This window comes from Xiphophorus maculatus, chromosome 8, assembly GCF_002775205.1.
Source record: "Xiphophorus maculatus strain JP 163 A chromosome 8, X_maculatus-5.0-male, whole genome shotgun sequence".
Lineage (NCBI taxonomy): Eukaryota > Metazoa > Chordata > Actinopteri > Cyprinodontiformes > Poeciliidae > Xiphophorus > Xiphophorus maculatus.
The window spans coordinates 7,684,190-7,702,621 of record NC_036450.1 but is presented as its reverse complement, the minus strand read 5'-3'; the positions used below and the strand labels follow the sequence as shown (position 1 = coordinate 7,702,621).

Sequence of the window (18,432 nt, the reverse complement as noted above, 5' to 3'; positions counted from 1 at the left end):
CACACTATCTCCTTTCTCTGTACTGTAAAGAAAAAATAAATCACATCAAATAAATCTATCGACTAATAAATCCATGATTCTCTGAGGATTTGAGGTCAAATAAAAAAAGCATTAGACGGCATAGTTATATTCCATGCTTAGATATTCTTCCTCATAATTTTTTGGATTATGGTAAATGGGAACCATTTTCAATATATGCAACTTGCATAAAATATTTGCAGCTCAAGAATATTAAAGCATATATGTTTAAGGCTGACTTTCCAAATGACAACTGCTTTAGAATGGAAAAAATGAAATAATAATCACTGATTCAGAAAAATAATATAGCAAAAACTTTTCTGGCAATGATCATCTTTACAATAATTGTGGGTGAACTCCATGATGTAAACTCGGATAATGACAGATTTTTCATCAATTTTGTTGCTGCACGACTGTGAAACAAATGGAAACCTAGGTTTAGTTACAAAAGTATAACTTTTTCTCTGTGGCTGAGCTAAATGAAGTAGTGCATATTTTTTCTACCACATGTGTTGCATGACTTTTTATAGCCGAACTTTGTGATGCTGTGAGAAAACAACATAAATGGAAGTATAGTTTTAGTGGTGTGGCATAAAGGGTAGGATAATGTCTTGACAGCTACACCACTGAATTGTAGATTCATTTGTTGTACATGTAAAATACAGACTGATTATGTGTAAAATAGTGAGACTTTGTCGTGCAGACTCCGTTCATAAATCATACTCATGCTGGCTCACCATTGAAATCCAATGAGGTTGCAGTCGCCATGGTACTACAGTCAGAAATTTCTGCTGATTTCCTCCTTCTTACTGGATGAATCTGCAACTTCTGAACATCCATTTAAGTATGAAACTTTACCATCACTGCTTTTGTCTTATGCACCAACTTGCTTGTTTTCTGGCCTCCATTACGGTAATTTTTCCTTCTATAATCTTTCATATTTCTCAACTTTGATCATGGTATCTCAACCATAAATTCTTAACAAAACTAAAGTGTTGTCAAAAAGATATTTGCTTTTACATTAAATTCCTTTTCGGAGGTAGGTTGGATAGGTTGACAGCACACCTTGTAGATGCACCTGCTGTAGAGAAGGGTGCTAAAATTCGGAAGCCAACCAAGCAACTAAGCAAGAAAAAATGAGTGACATTTTTCCCCCTCTGTATCATGTCAGATGGAAGCTGTTTTGTGGATGGTGAAGTGAGCTGGATTAAACATTTTGAACTCTGAAGAGAGTCTGGTGAAAACATTTTCAGTTGATGGGTTAGATTACTAAAGGGGAAAAGACTGACACTTTATAACCCTCCATATTATATTATTTGAGAAAGAAAAACAGATGTAGCGTTCAATACAAATCTTGTAGTAAGATCTTGGAAGAAAAAAAAGCAAATGAATATAAATGAAATGATGACATCTCTGCTTATCAAGCTGTATAAAAAAAATACAAGTGCTTGACTACACCTTCAACCCTCCACACAGCCATAATTCACTCTCACAATCTGTCAGCCCCGGCAGCAGTAGCTCCATCATCTTGCAATAATGCTTCACTCGATTGTTAGGAGGAAGATGATGCTCTTCAGGGAGGGTAATTCGCCCCTCTGTGATAAAAGCAGCCCAAGCCGAGAGCTGACAAGATTTATTGTTGTGTCTTTTTAAATGTAGCCAATTTCACTTTAATATGATATTAAAAAATGATGCATGTCTGAGCTTTGACTATTCGTGTCGAGGGAATCTCATTTTGGCCAGAGGCAGCATTGAAAGTCCAAGATGGCACGTTAGAAAGATAGTTGATGGTGCCTTCAGTATGGATTGGGGTCCTTAGTAAAGGAAGCTCCATTCAATTATGAAAATACAGCGCCACTTTTTAAACTTGGATCTGTGAAATGCCTTGATCTCATGACAAAAATGCACAAAACAAAGAATTAATGTGCTAAAACAAAGTCAAAGGAACTGCATATCTGTGAAGACATTTATATTTTAAGGGAGTGATTTTTGTTCCCAATTCAAATTAGTGTAAAATAAACCAAACTTTCTAATTTGTTCGGATTCTCTACCTACACTCCCACCAAACCACGTTTAGCACTGAAAATCACAGTAATCATCAGCAAAATTGAGTAATTTTGCTAATAATTGCAATACTTTTACTGTGCAATAGTGTTGCACTGTATAAAAAGTCCAACTATGTAGCTTTTTTTGGTTAATGTTATGTTTCCTCACAGAGTATTCTTCATATCCACAAATTTGGTATTATAGTAAGTGCCTAAGAGCGCTGATATAAATAGTATAACTTACTATGGAGTTGCAGTTCAGAAGAAGTCAGTTGCCCAGCTTCAAAATGTTTCAAAAAAAACATAACAATGTTATTGCACAACAATCTGCTGTGTGGGAATGCTTTGTTTGGCTGCAAAAGGAAGCATTGAACGTTCTCCAACATTGCGCACAAGGAAAACTCAGGAAAGATATTCATGTTGTATGTTGAGCGTGTATTTACACAACAAAGCCAGAATTGCGAGACAATCTGACTGTGCTGGGATTGCACACTTGCTAAGGATATCCTAAACACTTGCATTTGGGGGAATTTAGTTTGGGCAGTCATAAGCTGTCCGTATTTCTGAATATACATGTCAAATGATTACTATATTAAACAATGAGGAAAACCCAAGATGATGATGTCATGGCTTAATAGGTGAGCTTACACATCTGAGTTATTGGAGACATACCCGTGAATGTAGTTTAAGTCCACACCTGGAAAATACTGCTTCCTTGTGTGATATGATGGGAAAGTCACATAAAACAAGCCCAGATATTAGGGAGAGAATTGTGGTGCTTCTCAGATGCTTGACGTTGCCACATTCATCTGTTCAAACAATTATACGCAAGTATAGACATGGTTCGAATGTCCAACCATCACTTCGCTCAGGAAGGAGACGGGTCCTGTCTCCCAGAGATGAATGTGCTGATTGTGCAAATTGACCCCAGAACCAAATCCAAAGACCTTGTCAAGATGCTGGCTAGAGCACATAAGACTCTTTCATTATTTACAGTAAGACGTGTCCAATACCAAGGTGGGCTGAAAGACCCCTCAGCAAGGAGGAAGCAAACACAGCAAAAGAAACATAAGAAATCAGATTGCAGTTTGCAAATGCACACAGGAGCAAAGACTTTCCCTTTGGGAGACATATTCTGTAATCTGATGAAACTGAAATACTGTTTGGTCATAATGACTGTTGCTACATTTGTTTGAAAAAGACGGACACTGGTGCACTTGGGAACACCATCCCAACTGTAAAATATTGTGGTGGCTGTTTGCTGCAAGAGAAATAGAATAGATGGCAACATGAAGAAAGTACCTGATGTGGAAACACAATCAGATATTCCTGACAAGACATGATGTTTGACAAGATTTTTCAATTTTTTATGTTTGGACATACTCAACACATTTTTAAAGACACTAACAAATAGTATATGACATCGTTTGAAACTCTGTGGTAGCAGTGGACATGTACTTCTGCTTTTGTTTCATATTAAGCTACATAGACTCACATTGTAGCTCAACATTAATAGTTTTTAAGAGGATGCAGCTTGAGAAGCTTAGATGAAGTGATACTGGACAAATTATTGCAAAGCAGCCAATCCAGCAGTGGCATTCTTTCTTTCTTGCTGCTGACTGGCTGTACAACCAAGAGCTGAGAGAAGACTGCAGATGTTACCTCAACTTGAATACTTCAAGTATTCAGATTTGATCTATCTGGCGGACTGCTGAGATCCCTAACCCTCATGAATACCAATATAGACAGTCCACCTTAATGCATTGGTCAAGCTATATCAGCGTACCTTTGTGCCCTCCAAACAAATCTTTTATTTTTGGATACAAGAAAAAAGCAAGTTGTATCAACCAACCTCCATTTCGTAGGTTTGATCTCAGAGATTCCACAAACTAATTTTCCAATGATTCCGGTTTGAGTGGCAGACGTTCTTCTTTACAAAACTTTGAAAAATGTAATGGCTCTAACTCTGAGCCTGAAAGCAGAAATTCATAAATCCACAACTAGCTGTTCGATATCATGTTCTCATGGTGTTTAGAAGCAACAGGAGTGTTTGGGAAGCTATTTGTTACACGCATGGTGCTCCTCTTTCCTGCCTCTGTGCTCGTCTCCAGCATTTACTGTGTCAGCTCGTGTTGATTTCCGCAGGGGAAGTTGCCTCACTGCTATCCCAAGACAAAGCCCTGACCCTGGAGGTTAAGGAATGTGAACTCGGGATGTGATGACTGGGACCTTCCTTAGGGGTGGACAATGCAAATGACCTAATGATGTCAGAATGCTTTTGGTACTCCTTAATGCTGACCATATTTTTTCAATGCCCAATTTTCTCATCAAATTAGATGAAAGTTCTAAAGAATTCAGAAGATTTTGAGGTATTAAGTCATTAATTGCGCTAATGGTTTTAGAAACGGGCACATTAAGCACAGTTTCATTTCTGAAACTGTACACCCTTTAAAAGACTTAATGATTTATTCAAATAGTCCTACATTTGTACCTATACCTGAATTTTGAAAACCATTGTCAAAGCCAATGAATAACTGTCAAAGCCATGATAACTTTTACGAATGAGCTTCTTGTGAATGGTTTAGGCACAAAGGACACCAAAAGGCCCTTGTCCCATTTATCACCCATTTTAAGAGAGGGGGAAAAGGGAGAAGAGGAGAGCTGTCAAAGCAACCACAGCAAAGCGTAGCGTAACAGTGGGGGTCTCTCATCCCCTGAGGCCCCAAAACGTTGCATAAAGTTGAGAAACAAAAGACATAACTGAGCCAAGAGATATTGTGATTCAGAGGTAAGTGTAGACTCAGGGCCTTTTAAAGCCCCTAAAATGTTAGGGAACTAATACACCCTCAAGAGAATTTATGTGGATGAAGGTGAAGGGTCGGACTGCTATTAATCATGGCTTGAGTCGAGGATTAATAGCTCAATCCAACGGAAAGATGAGAGAACCTGTCCAGATTGAGGTGTTTAAAAGAACCATGTTATGTCTGCCTTGCATTATGAAAAGGAGCTCAGGACAAAAAGTCATTTGAAGTTAGCACAAAATACAGCTAAATCTAATGGATCATCGTGAAAAGATGATTTAAGTGTTTGAGAAGAGAGATCTAAGACGTCTTAACAAAAACCAAGAAAGAAGCACTCGAAGAACGAATTGTTTTCTTCGCGCATATGCAACTCTGCAAACACATTTTACTCTGATATCTTTTGAATCATTAGACTTCATTTTGCTCTTTTTTTTCTCAACTGCCTTTGATCTTAGATGTGTCATGCATTGCATTAATTATGCATCATAACTCAGTATAAGTTGGGAACACCTTTGAGTTCTTAGTTAAAGCAAGATCACAGCAGGGGCCTAGAGGCTGGCTGCAGCAGCCATTTACATCACCTGCAGAACTTCTATGTGAAGTCTTTTTGTGAGAACAATGAATGTTCTGCTTTCATCTAGTTTATGTAGCCAGAATCGGATGTGGAAGTGAAAGGATCTTGACATTTGTATAATCTGAGCATCAACATGTGACAAAATAGCAAAAAGAAAATCGCAAGGGGCAAAAACATAGTCACAGCCATGCATCTGTTCATAAATGTATGTTGTTTGTCTTTGAGTACCTTTCACAGCATTAGACCAATGTGCAGTCTTGATGTTTCTCGTTATTGTTTTTTTACTGAACATGTGTAATCGATTGGGATCAAGTCATGTCCCTTTTACATTCCAATAAAAACAAGTTTTTATTGGGGGAAAAATCTTTTCCAAAGTAACATGGCCCTCTATGAGAGGATAACTGTGATAACCACATTCGTAAATTACATTTCACCAGCCACATACAGGCCTGCTGGTTAACCCAGAATAAAAACAAACATGTGACCATCCTGATGTCCTAAAGTCGGCTGAATGATCTCAAATCAACACATCATGTTCTTATCTACAGCAACTCAAGATTGAGAAAAAGTCACTAAGAGGTGACTTTTTCTCTTAGTTAGTGAGAAAAAAAGCGCTTGTCATTTCCGAGACATTTCCTCAGTCTCACTTTTTTTGTAACCCTTTGAAATTTCAGCAAACCTTTACTTTGCTTTCATAATTTGACAGGGACAATGCACACTGGCAGACAAGTGTGCTAACATGCGAAGGTTAGCAAGTCATTCACAGAATTGTGTTTAAAACGGACTACCTGTTTGTCTTGGAAATTATTTGAGTCATATTTTGTTATTGCTTTGCTCCTCCTAATACCTCAAACTGAGAGTGAGTAACTTCAGAACTAAACCGCCCAACTGAAGAAACCTCAGCTCTATGAATTAGTAATAGCCCCCAAAAACCCTTAAATATAGTCTCATTGCTCTATAAACCAAGCCAGGATAAAATAAGCCAAATAAAGTATTGAAAACTGAAATAGTTTATTTCCAGAGGCAAAACAATACATGTGGAAAATAAATAAGTACCAGTCCTCTAAAGAAAGGAGTGAGCAATGCAGCTCTGCAAATTTAGTAGCAAACAAAATGAGCACAGAAGATAAAGTTCAATCAGTCAGAGCAATAAAAATTGGCCAGATTTGAAAAATGTCAAAAGATAGCATAATCTAATGATTGTTAAAATATTTTTAGTGATGCAGTAAAACTGCCAAGAGGTTCAAGACAAAATCTAAGAATAGGGATCAGGACAAACTCTTTCTCGTTTTAAATTATTGTAGCAAAAGGTTAAAACACACTTTGTAGTGCATCTTATTATGATTTTATATAATAAATCAAGAACATGGTATTATTTTTATTATACAAATAAAAATCAGAAAAATGTGACTTGCAATGATGCCCCTTTAGTCTGATGCCTTTAATTCCACTTCAGCTGACCGCCTTCAGACTGCCCATGATCTCTGGAGTTCCTCCGAGTTTCAGGAGCTCAGGACAACTATTGTTGGAGAGCTAACAGTTCACATTATCCAGAATGAAACAAACTGTAGGTTGCACAGAATGATGCTATAAAAATGCTTCCAGGGAGCCAACGACCCAAAAGATAAAGCCAAAGCTACAATGTAATGGCGATGAACAAAGGAAATTCATTCAGACCTAAATGCAACCAGGAATCTGTTCAGACACTATTCCATTTGATTGAACTTTAGCTATACTATAAAACAAAGAACTTCCAAACGTTTATCTTTAGAAGTGAAGAGCTTGCAGCAAAATATGGTTCTGCAAAGTGCTGAACCAATTTGTTGCAGTGAATTTCATTTGAAGGATCTACAGTAAGGGTGAGCAGAAATGCACAATGTGCACTTTTATCAGATTTTTAGTTGCCCTGACAATTCTGCACTGTTTAAGTTGGTCTATATTAAAATCATAGACCAACTTAAATGAGTAATGTCACAATACAGTCAACATTTTAGAGTAAACTGTAATGTGATGCATTACAGAAGTATGAAAAGAAGCATAAATGTAGCTCATGTATTTTTTTTTTTTATCCTTAATCAAAGTGAATAAAAACACTCGTGAGCAGATGCGAATCGACTTCAGATTCTGGAAGTTGTGTGAGAGATAAGTTGAACAATTCTGTCTGACTCAACACAGGAGACCAAGACAGAAGTAGCTGCTGCAAAGCTGAAGGGGGCTCTGGGTGATGTAGAAAACTGTACGTGATGCGCTCCTTTTCTTCCATGTTGATTCCAAACATCGCAGCAAGCTTTTCATGTCTATCTGCCTGCGTCGCTGCAGTGCGGCGTGCGTTGGTGTGAGTACCCCCTGCACAGGTCCCTTTCTGCTGCGCTGTTCCAGTAGTTGGAGTTGTTGTACAACCGAGAGAGAGAGAGAGAAAGAGAGAGAGAACAGCAGCTGAGTGTGCAAACAGAGGCAGAAACATTAGGTTATCTCCAGATACTATCATCAGACACCAAGCTGTCACTTTTACCGCTCAGAGTCAAGTCCGCTCTCCTCCGAGAGGTCCCCCAGCAGCCACAGGAGCCGCCGCAGCAGCAAGCCGGAGCAGCAGCGCCCAGGTCCGGTTCGCTTTGCTCCAGCAGCCGCCCGTGAGAAAACTCCCCGAACGCGGTCGTCTCAGCTGGCATGAGCTAACCTCCGAGTCCGACATGGAAACCAAACCGTTCCTGTCATTGGGTAAGTTCGCCTCAATGTTTTACGAGCGAGGTGTTTTGTTTTTATAACAGCTCTTCTCTGAGGTTTCTCGCGAAACGTGTCCTCGCGCTGTCCCCTTTTCTCTCCGTTTTTTTTTTTTGACAGCGCGTGGAGCGAGTTGCCAAACGCGCGAGCTGTATTTAATTCACACATCAAAAACAACATCATAATCCGCAGGCTTTTAGTTAAAACAAACACATTCTTGACTCGCTGACTACTTAGCTGCTGTGTGAGTTGATGACATTTTACTTTGATACGGACTGACAGCGCTCGAGGTTGGCTGAGCGCAGAGGTCGCGTGCGCCGCATCAAAATCGACTTGGTTCAACTTTAAACTTTCGAACTAACTGTTGACACAACGCATTAACTGTATTTGCAACAATTTCAGCAGATATTCCCTCGTTTCCAGCGCTATAGCTTGTTGGACACAACCAATTTAAACTTTGCTGCAGAAAGGGAAGCTCTAACTTGAACGGAGCGCTGAATATTTCTTAGGTCGTAATGATTAGGGCATATTTAAATGGAAATACTGCTTTGCAGGGTTTTCGGTTGTTGCATTTAAATGTAATGTAAAGGCGATTTTTTTTAACTTAAAGTAGAGTTTGAGATCAGATATAGATAGCCCCATTCTCAGATCAGCTGCACGAAAATTATCTCTGCACATTGCTCAATTTAAATGTGGACGGTTTTTATGGACGGAATTATCCAGTTAATCTTCGCATGGATCATTGTGCAAGATGTGGGGGTTTTTTTTGTTTGTTTTTTGCGCCGTTGCCGGTGCTTTATTACTCAGATCTTAAACGTTTTTTAAATATAATTTCCCTTTTTCGATTCCGACGCATGTATTTGTTGCATGTAACTTTTTTGATGCTTCACATCGATACAATTACATGCAAAGAGAAAAAAAATAAAGAAAAAGTTAGAATTAAGTTTAGTTGTGTTGAAGCTTCTGCTGGTCAATCCCCGACTTTTATCTGATTGCAAGTGGATTAAAAAGCAGTGCATCAAAGTTATTCCTGTTGCATCTATGCTTGTTGCATATTTTTAGACAAAAAAAAAATACAGGAGTTTTTAGTTTTGATTAATCTAATGATTAGGTAGAAAATTATTCTGGTAATTACATAACACAACCATTCTAGCCTCTAGCAAGCTCAGGGTCCTGTTGGGGGCTGCAGAAGTTTAGAAATGTATAAGGGGCCTCAAGCCTCAACAGTCCAGACTAAAATCTTAAATCTAATTCTTTACCGAACAACGTGCCAGTGCAGAGATATCGGGTGTAACTAAGCTAAAAGCCTTAAGCAGCTGCAGAACTTCCTAAGAATTGGACGGAGGCAGTTTAAAATGGAAATGCAATAGTCTGAGATCGGTTCTAATTTGTACTAATTGGTTGTTTGAGTTTGCAGCTTGAGCGAACACAAGCACACGGCACTGTGAATCATTAATGCCCAGTTCCACTGTAAGTTAGTCAAAGTAAACAGAGCAGACCCTTGTCCCTCTGTGGCAAAGCTGAGCCCAGAGCTGCAGGTGAGCCCCCCTCTGTTATTGTGTCTTTCTCATAAGGGCGTCGAGTTACACCTTCACGCATTTCATCAGCTGCCTGTTCTCTTTGCACCAGAGGGGGAGGCTGGATTCGCAGGGAGCAAACAGACTCCGGCCACGGCTTCCTTCAGTTACAGCCTCTGCTTGCTGACGGTGTTGCCCCAGCACCCCTCTCTGTGGCTTCCCAGAAACACACTGAACCGCCAGCGTCGCACACACTGACAGGCTGTTATTCCAGGTGCGCTGTATTGTGTGTCCACGCTGATGCTGATTCAAGTTTCAGACTGTCTGAACGTGCACCTAAACTTGCCCAACTGACAGAAAACGCCTTACCTGACACTGAAGGGATTGGTGTAAATTTCAGCTCTTTTCCATCTGAGTTGGACCTAATCTTTCTCTGCTTTATCAGCAGCTTTTATATTGTGATTCTTCTCCTCTTTAAATCATCATTTATGTCTTAGATTTCTCCATTAAAGGGACCACTTGAGCTGCAGCTGTTTAATTGGCCTCTTCAAGGACACCCCGATCCTCAAAGACCTTTACTCTATTGATTATCCACTTGCTTGACGTAATTATCTAAAGTTGTGCTGCATTTTAAATTCTGACATGCATCTGACTGAAACGACAGCGGACATGTTTTACAATTATAGATTGGTTGTTGGCTGACCGCACCCTGCTTTGGCAGCGGATGCTCAGTATTATGTACTGTATTGCCTGATCCAAACTATTCCACACGTGATTTTAAACTACAAAGAGAGGAGGGGTGACATTGAAAGGAGAATGTGTCCTTTAGTCAAAGCAAATTGGAGGATAGTGATGATAACAGTCTGTCAGGAAAGAAATAAATAGTCTAAAAGACAAAGAGCTGATTTTACCACTCGGACTTAGAGGCCACAGAAGGAGAGCAACTATCACAAATGCAGCCAAGAGACCCATGGAGGCTCCAGAAGAGCTGCTAAGATTTACAGTTCATTTGAAAGAAAGCAGACAGAGCAACTGAGCTTTATGGAAAATTGCAAAAACAAAAGCCATTGACCATGCTGGTTGCAGCATCATGTTTTGGGCCTTCACATGGACACTGGTCAGAGTATTCAAAATACCTGCTAGGGAAAAATGTGCTTTTGCTCACTTTGGTACTCACGTTCTTGTAAAACTTAGCAAAATTAATTTAATTGACAATTGCTTGGAAATTTGCAGCTTGTCATTATGTTTTTTGTTTTTTTTTAAACTTCCTGGAAGTATACATCACTCTGCCCTAATATTTTGTGCTACTGCTAATCCTACGACTGAATCCATTCTCCCCCAATTAAAAATCTTTTGGCCTGAAATAAACATTGCACATCAGTTGAGCAAGGTTTTTTAAATAGACATTAAAAATGATTATCCTATCTATAAAGAATAACTGCAACACATTTGCTTTTTTTCTTAAGTCATTTCAAAACATTGAAATTAACTCTCTGCCATTGCTTAAAAAATGTAAAGCCTGCTTTTAATAGTCTTCAGTACTATTAAAGAAGGGCTTGATTTTTTTTTCACCTGCAATAGCTGTGTTCATTTCTTTTCATTTTATGAAGCACGGCGCCTTTTATGTTCACGCGAACTTACCTAAGTCATATAAACTAGCCAGCCCTCATTTCCAAAATCAATGAAGTTCATGGTCTTTAATGGGAAAGTGGGATTCACGGCTGTGTGAGTCTGGAGAAGGAGGGGCGGGGGGTTCTATGGTCTGCATTCCTGCTCTGGCAATAACTCACGAACAAAGGTAATACAGGGAGAGGTTGTGTGTCTGCCGGGAGGTAGGGGTATGTGTGTGTGTGTGTGAGGTAAAATTACTCTGCCAAAAGCATTTGGCCAAGTTTGTCTTTTACGGCCGTCCAGTTTTGTGTTCCCGATGTGAAGCTTTTGCTCCCCTTTTGAGGAATAAAAGGGGGCTGCAGCTGTCATTTTTATTGGAGGAGTTTTATAGCGAGACTTAATGGCTTAAAGTGACAGCTCTCTCCCTCTCTTTTCTACGTTTTTTTTTTTCTTTTCTCTCGCAATCTTACCCATGAGGCCTTTTAACTGAAGCAAGTCAAAGAAAACTTGCTTGCCGTCTGTGTGCCCACCCTGGACTTTCCCACCCCTCACCCACAGTTGCATCCCAACTAAATGAGGAAAAAATTCATTTTTCCCTCAGTTATAGCAACAGTGCAAGCATTCAGACCTGTGTGTGATCCATCCACTTAAACTTTTTAAGGAGAAGTTTATTTGACTTTAGATGAAATGGTAGGTCTTTACTCTTTAAATTATTCTGCTGGTGTGAACTGCAGCTCACAGATGTTTACGCTGTGCACGTTGAATAAATCAGAAAAAGTGCTCTGAGATATTCTGATGCACAAATCCTAGAATGAACCGAAAAGCTTGTTAATTATTTGTCTAAGGAGCTGCTCACTGGCAGGAGGTCTTTATTGATAACGGCCGCACTGAACTCTGCACCTCACACCTTGACCTTTACACCCCCACATGCTCGATCATTTTAAGAATTTGCTCTTGGCGTTCAGTCCTTTTAAACTATTTCAAGACAGTAGCTTGTTATTCTTTTGTCTCCCTTTGTTTTTTTTAACCTCTTTGTTCTTATCAACTTACAGTACGTGCATTTTGACTCGAAGGTTTCACAACATGTGAGTCTCTGTGATTGACATGTTTAGTGTAAGAGTGAAAAATGTGCGAGATTTGCAGAAAAATATTCTGTTTACAGTACTTTGCGAAGGTTTACATACACCATGAACATTGATGTTATAAGCACAAATTTTATTGCATTTTATTGAGGTTTTATTAGCTAGACCAGCATAACATAGTTTGGAATTGTGAAGTGAGCAGATTTCTCTTTATCCAAATGTTGTTTCATAAAAAGTTGTTTGTGTTTATCCCTCACTGATTCAAATATTTGCAGAACCATGTTTAGTTGCCGTTACAGCTGCAAGTATTTTATCTAATCTTTGTTCCAAAATAGTTCAAGTTCAGTCACATTAGATGGAGAGCATCTGTGAACATCTAATGTTCACAGAATCAAGCCTTGCCATAGATTCTCAAATAGACTTGTGTGTGAACTTTGATTGGAACATTTTAACTCATGAATATGCTTCTATTTAAACCAGGGGTGTCCAATGTGTGGCCCAGGCACCATTTGTGTCCCATGAGATTTTGTTCGGCCGCTGACCACAAGTCAAGAATGATTAAAAAAGTTTTGCCAACAAAATATAAAACAACTGACGGCGTGCCGTGGTGGCGTAGGGGATAGCGCGACCCATATTTGGAGGCCTTGAGTCCTCGACGCGGCCGTCGCGGGTTCGACTCCCGGACCCGACGACATTTGCCGCATGTCTTTCCCCGTTTCCTGTCAGCCTACTATCATATAAGGGACACTAGAGCCCACAAAAGACCCCCTGGAGGGGTAAAATAATAATATAAAATATAAAACAACTGATGACCAAACGAATTTGGATATATAAAAATGGCAAACATTTGCCATTTTTATAATTAAAATCTTTAGTGATATAAAAATGTTTTTTTTTTGTTTAGCAGATAAAAAAAATATCTCAAACTAATTTTTGCTTTTTTTTTTTTACCCCTCTAGGGGGTCTTTTGTGGGCTCTAGTGTCCCTTATATGACAGTAGGCTGACAGGAAACAGGGAAGGAGAGGGGGGAAGACATGTGGCAAATATTGTCGGGTCCGCTACGCCACCACGGCACGCCCCCTAATTTTTGCATTTGTAATTTAATGAATTTTGTGATTTTAAACCATTCAATGGTATCTCTTGCAGTATGCTTGGAGTTGCTGTCCTGCTAAAAGATTGCTCATATCATGCAGATTGAAGGGACCGCTTGTCATTGCTTTACTTTCCAGTCCATCACATAAAATCCCATTTAAATACATTGATGTTTGTAGTTGTAACGTGTCAGAATGCTAAAAATAAAAGTTCAGATATTATAAAAACTTTTGTGAGACTCTAAAGAATATTTAGAATATCAAAAATCCAAAACAGTAAATATTCAATTTTCCATCCTTCAAGCTGGGAATATTGTTACCTTGTTGTGTTCGTGTTCCTAATTCCTGTGGACTCAATTCATTTGAATTTTTGCCAGAAGCTTGGTTGTTTCTCTAAGCATTTTCCCTCCTCGGTTATTGGAAATCATCTAAGCATTGTGGTTTCAGGGTTTATTGAAGGTCCTCTGAGTGTCTGAATGGCTTTTTTTGTGGGCTGGTATTATTCAGGATGCGTACAGTCGCTCTTTTGAAGTGGAAACTTTAGTCTCTGCAGGGATTTGGGGCAGATCACACTCATAATTCGTATTGAGAGAAAGGTTGGCTTGCCCCCTACACTTGCCAGAACTCTCCGCTCTCTGTTCTGCCTGCGTCCCAGAATAAGACGAGGAGGATTGGCCGAGAACCCTAAAGAACACAGAGACTGAGAATGTTGAGTAGTGCACCTTCAATGTGAACTTCTGCATCCTCGTTAAAGTCTGTGGGAAAATGTAACGAGTTGTTGGTAGAGAAGCTTCATGAAAAAAGTAGTTGACTTGAGTACTAAAGTCACTATTATATCTCATAATTATTCTCTGACTATGGAAACAAGCCGCACCTAAAAAACACATTTTTATTTGTCTTTCACATTATGTTTTTATTAGCAGAAGTTAAAAATATCAATTAGAATATGTGCTTTGTGTGGATCAAACTCGTAGGAGTATTTTTCTTTCTTTCTAAATTTTGCATTGAAATTACAGATTCTAAGGATGTCGCCATAAAGGAGATTTGGAAATATTGATTGTTTTAGGTCGTTTTGGATCTAATTAGTTTAGTTTAGATATATTTCCTTAGTGTCTTGTAGAATTGCCATTTAAATGGTGTGGCTTTGAAACTTTTTGGTATCCTCTCACAAGCTTCTAACAATATAATCTGGGCCCATTTCTGGTGTAAGTTTGCTGGGTTTGCAGCCCACCTTGCTCACACAGACATGCACACACACACACACCTTTTCAGTTATGTCAACAAATTTTCTTGATGAATGAGATCCAGATTGCCTAATTTTATGACCCATCTAGGCCAATATTTGAACATTTTGCTTCAAGATTTAGTCATTCAGTCTTTCTTCATGATAACATCAGTTTGTGAAGTGCACCAGTCCCTCCTGCAGCAAAAGAATTACACAGCATGAGAAAGCTTTGGAATGGGCGACCTGCTGGGGCATCTCACTGGCGTTGCCGGGCAACTCTGGGGGGTCCCGAGTCGCGGTCTCTGCTGTGCTAGTGTGGGCAGAGTTGGGGCAGGGCAGGGGCCCATTAGAGAGCTTGGGAGGAGGCTGCATTCTCTCACAAGTGCCCACCCCTTCCCCATAACAATACAATACTATTAGTATAGAAATAATTAACTTCCCAGTTATAGGAATCTTTTTTTGTTGTATCACATCTACATATCAGCAAGTTTCTCAGTTTCATGGTGGATCTTTCCATCTTTGATAAGGTAGTTTGAATGGTAATCTTTACCTTATTTTTCTGATGGTTTGGAATAAAAATCTAGACAAAAGCACAATTTTGACTGAATCCACAAAGCTGGTTCTTGACCTGTTCTTCATTTGAATCTAAACGCTGCTTGTAAGCACATCAGTGAAAAGGCAGTGGGAAAAAAAGCACATGCAATAAAAGCTTTATTGTGAAAATGAACCCTTGCTTCATCTTCACAAGCTTACAGCTGGCATATTTTCAGCAGAAAATAAAAAAACAACTCTCTTTGAATTTTCGGGCAGTCATGATGTGTTTATTAACTGCGTTATGAGCGCATTGGCTTTGATGTTGATTTGCTTGGAAGAGATGACGAATCAACTGAATCAAAGATGAGTTGTGCTCTTTCTCTCATTATATTTCTTTAAGTACATGCTTTCTTGCTTGTAATTGGCAGTTCGTTTTTTCATTATTTCTGTTGATTTATTACCTGAAATATGTCTCATTGGAACAAAGCTTCAGTGGATCGTGTTTAGCATGTTTGATTGTAATGTGTCTGAAGCGTCATGATCATTTGAAGCAAAAGGATTGGATTCTGAACTCCTGCAGTGAACTTGTTTTAATGAAACTGTATATCCAGGTGTTTAAACATTAGCCTACCTGCTCTTTTTTAACGCTCACACATCATGCGTGTGCATGTACATGTAAACAGCATCTGCCACGGCGTACGCCGATTGAGGTAATTAGAAACATGCTTCGCGCTGCTCCGCCACAGCTTCTTTTTGAGGTCACCGACAGTTAGAGGAGCTGTCCCGGTGTGCCCCCGCGCCCTCCTCCATACCCACCACAGTAACCACCGCTGTTGCCGTTGTCTGTCACCTTGCCAGATGCCAATGGGAGGGGAGGACGAGTCTCTCACGCACTGCTGGGCACCGGGCCATGGAAATCCCACAGCATGCACAGCACTTCGGTTGTGTTCTGAGTGTGCACGTGCGACTGTGTGGTAATGGATGAGTGTTTGAGTGTAAACAGAAGACAGAGGTTTCGAGAGATGAAGGCTGACTGTTATTTATGCCTCGATTCATATCATGAGGCGGATTCAGTGTCTGTAATTTTACACTTCAGACGGCTGGCTGCTGCAAACTTGTTTTCTTAAATCTATTTATCAATATCTATTGCAAAAAATATTTGCACCACTTGCTTTTTTGCATTTTCATCCAACTGCAATCACACAACTCTGTGGATTTCATGTAATAGACTAACGGAAAGTAGTGCAGGAATAATAAATATAAAAGCATGACATGAGTTTGTATTTAACCCCTTAAAGCTCCTAAATTCATCCAGTACATCAAACTGCCTTTTCAGGTCAACTAACTAACTAAAGAGTATATAAAAATTGGAAAATGTTTATATAAATTTATATGGAAAATGTTTCACAGTATGGGGTGTCACACTGGACACCCCATACTGTGAAACATGGTGGTGAATGCATCGTACTGTGGGGATCCTTTTCTTCATCAGGGCAAAGCATTTTAAATTCAGTTAAGTTTTTTTCAGTAGCTTCAATTCTATACAGATGTTGTCTCAAGGGACTTTGCAAAGAAAATAAAAAAATGTCAGTTCATTATTTCCTATCTATGGAGATCAAGTCTTCTGCATCAAGTCACTGCTTTGCAGCAATTATTCTTCCTCAACTAGCGCAAAGCAAAAGCGAAACATATACATGTTATAATCAAAGCAGACATAAATCCGGTTGACATTCACATTCTCAGTCCAAACTAACTGAAACAGAGTTATTTCACAAAGAAGAATTGGCACAATATTTATTCCTCAGTAGATGGTGCGATAAGTAATTAAGTTTCAGGAAAAGAAAGTTGCTCAACTCATCACTGCTGAACTGTGCAGAGATAAAACTGAGAAGCTGTTCCCAAAAAGCTGAGTAATCATAGAAACTGTGGTTTGTCTGTGCCTCCAGTGCTGTTTTGTTTTGATGTTGCTTTATGCACAACATTTTTAAAGTGGTGTCACAGGAAGTAGAGTTCTGCACTAAAACCCTGGTGTAAAATAACACTTTGATTTGATGTACAAGTTAAAAGAAATATGCTCCAGGTCAATACAAAACATTTTTTAGTACATTTGCACATAACATTGCAAGCCTCACTTCTCAGCCATGTTTTAATTTAAACAGAATTCTGTTCGCCAGTATATTGGTGAACCAGAAAACATTAGATGCTACTTTTTAACCTTCATGCTGATAACAGAATAACTTTTTTCCAACTTTTGTTGTTTTTTCTAAAAGTTTGAGAAATAGCGCCCATTCAGATTGTGTTTATGAAGGTTTTGTTAAGTTTGTGTTTGCACAGCAAAGCCAAAATTAACATAAACTGTTTATCTTATTGCATTTGGTTACGCTAATATGAGAACTAGTAATCCTATTCTTGTGCATCCTATTCTTTCTCTTCCCTTGTTGCAACAGACCTGGTGTGTTTTCATTTTAAGTTCCAAAAGACTCAAACGGTGGTTTGTTTCATGTTGCAGCGTGCAAATAGCATGCAGTTTCCAAGCTGCCTGAGGTAACATGACTACCATGCTGTTTTGTCATTTCATTACATTATTTCAGTTTTTCTCAAGACTTGTTGCTGAATTTCAAAGGCTTACTCATAAAAGCGTCTCCAAGGAAACGTCAGCAGCCTACTTTAGTGTCTTGAATACGATAATGGCTCTGTAGTTAGAGTGACAACGGAGACAGTGCAGATTGTATATAGCAGTTTCAGAATTTTCATGCACTTGATAAGTAAATAATCAGTCAAAATTATACTTCAAAAAATTAATAGAATAAACAGTTGATATAATTAGTTGTTACATTTATAGGTCATTACATGTGACCAATTTTCTTGTACGTTTTTACTTTTATGTAATTTTCCTGTTTTATTGTTGTCGCTGCTATTTTCTACATACACAGTTTTTAAGGTCTGGTCTCACTGATATTTATCAGTAATGTCCCAAAGACAGAAAAAAACCTCATGCATTGTTTTTTGTTGCATGAGTTTTTTGACTTCAAAAATGACTTCAAACCTTTGTAGAGTATGGGTCAATCGGAAATGCACTTGAAAGCAAAGACAAATTTCTTCCATTTGTTCATCAGTTAAGCATGTGTGTGTATAGGCCTTCATATGACTCTCCTAATAGAGTTTAAGTAAAAACACAATTTTTGCAATCCATATTGTATGTTCAGTTTATG

General features: G+C 38.9%; 1 protein-coding gene across 4 annotated transcripts in view; it reads left to right on the top strand.

The window, feature by feature from the left end:
* The first annotated feature begins 7,840 nt into the window (after positions 1-7,840).
* The window catches only part of rxra (retinoid X receptor alpha), a 122,173-nt gene continuing 111,581 nt past the window's right edge, over positions 7,841-18,432 (top strand). For 2 of the 4 annotated variants that reach the window (XM_023338032.1, XM_023338031.1), the window contains exon 1: positions 7,841-8,156. In XM_023338032.1, the coding sequence (XP_023193800.1) occupies positions 8,129-8,156 (28 nt within the window). In that variant the 5' untranslated portion in view covers positions 7,841-8,128. The remainder of the gene's footprint in view (positions 8,157-18,432) is intronic. The other 2 variants (XM_005799674.2, XM_023338033.1) reach the window with 1 other exon arrangement.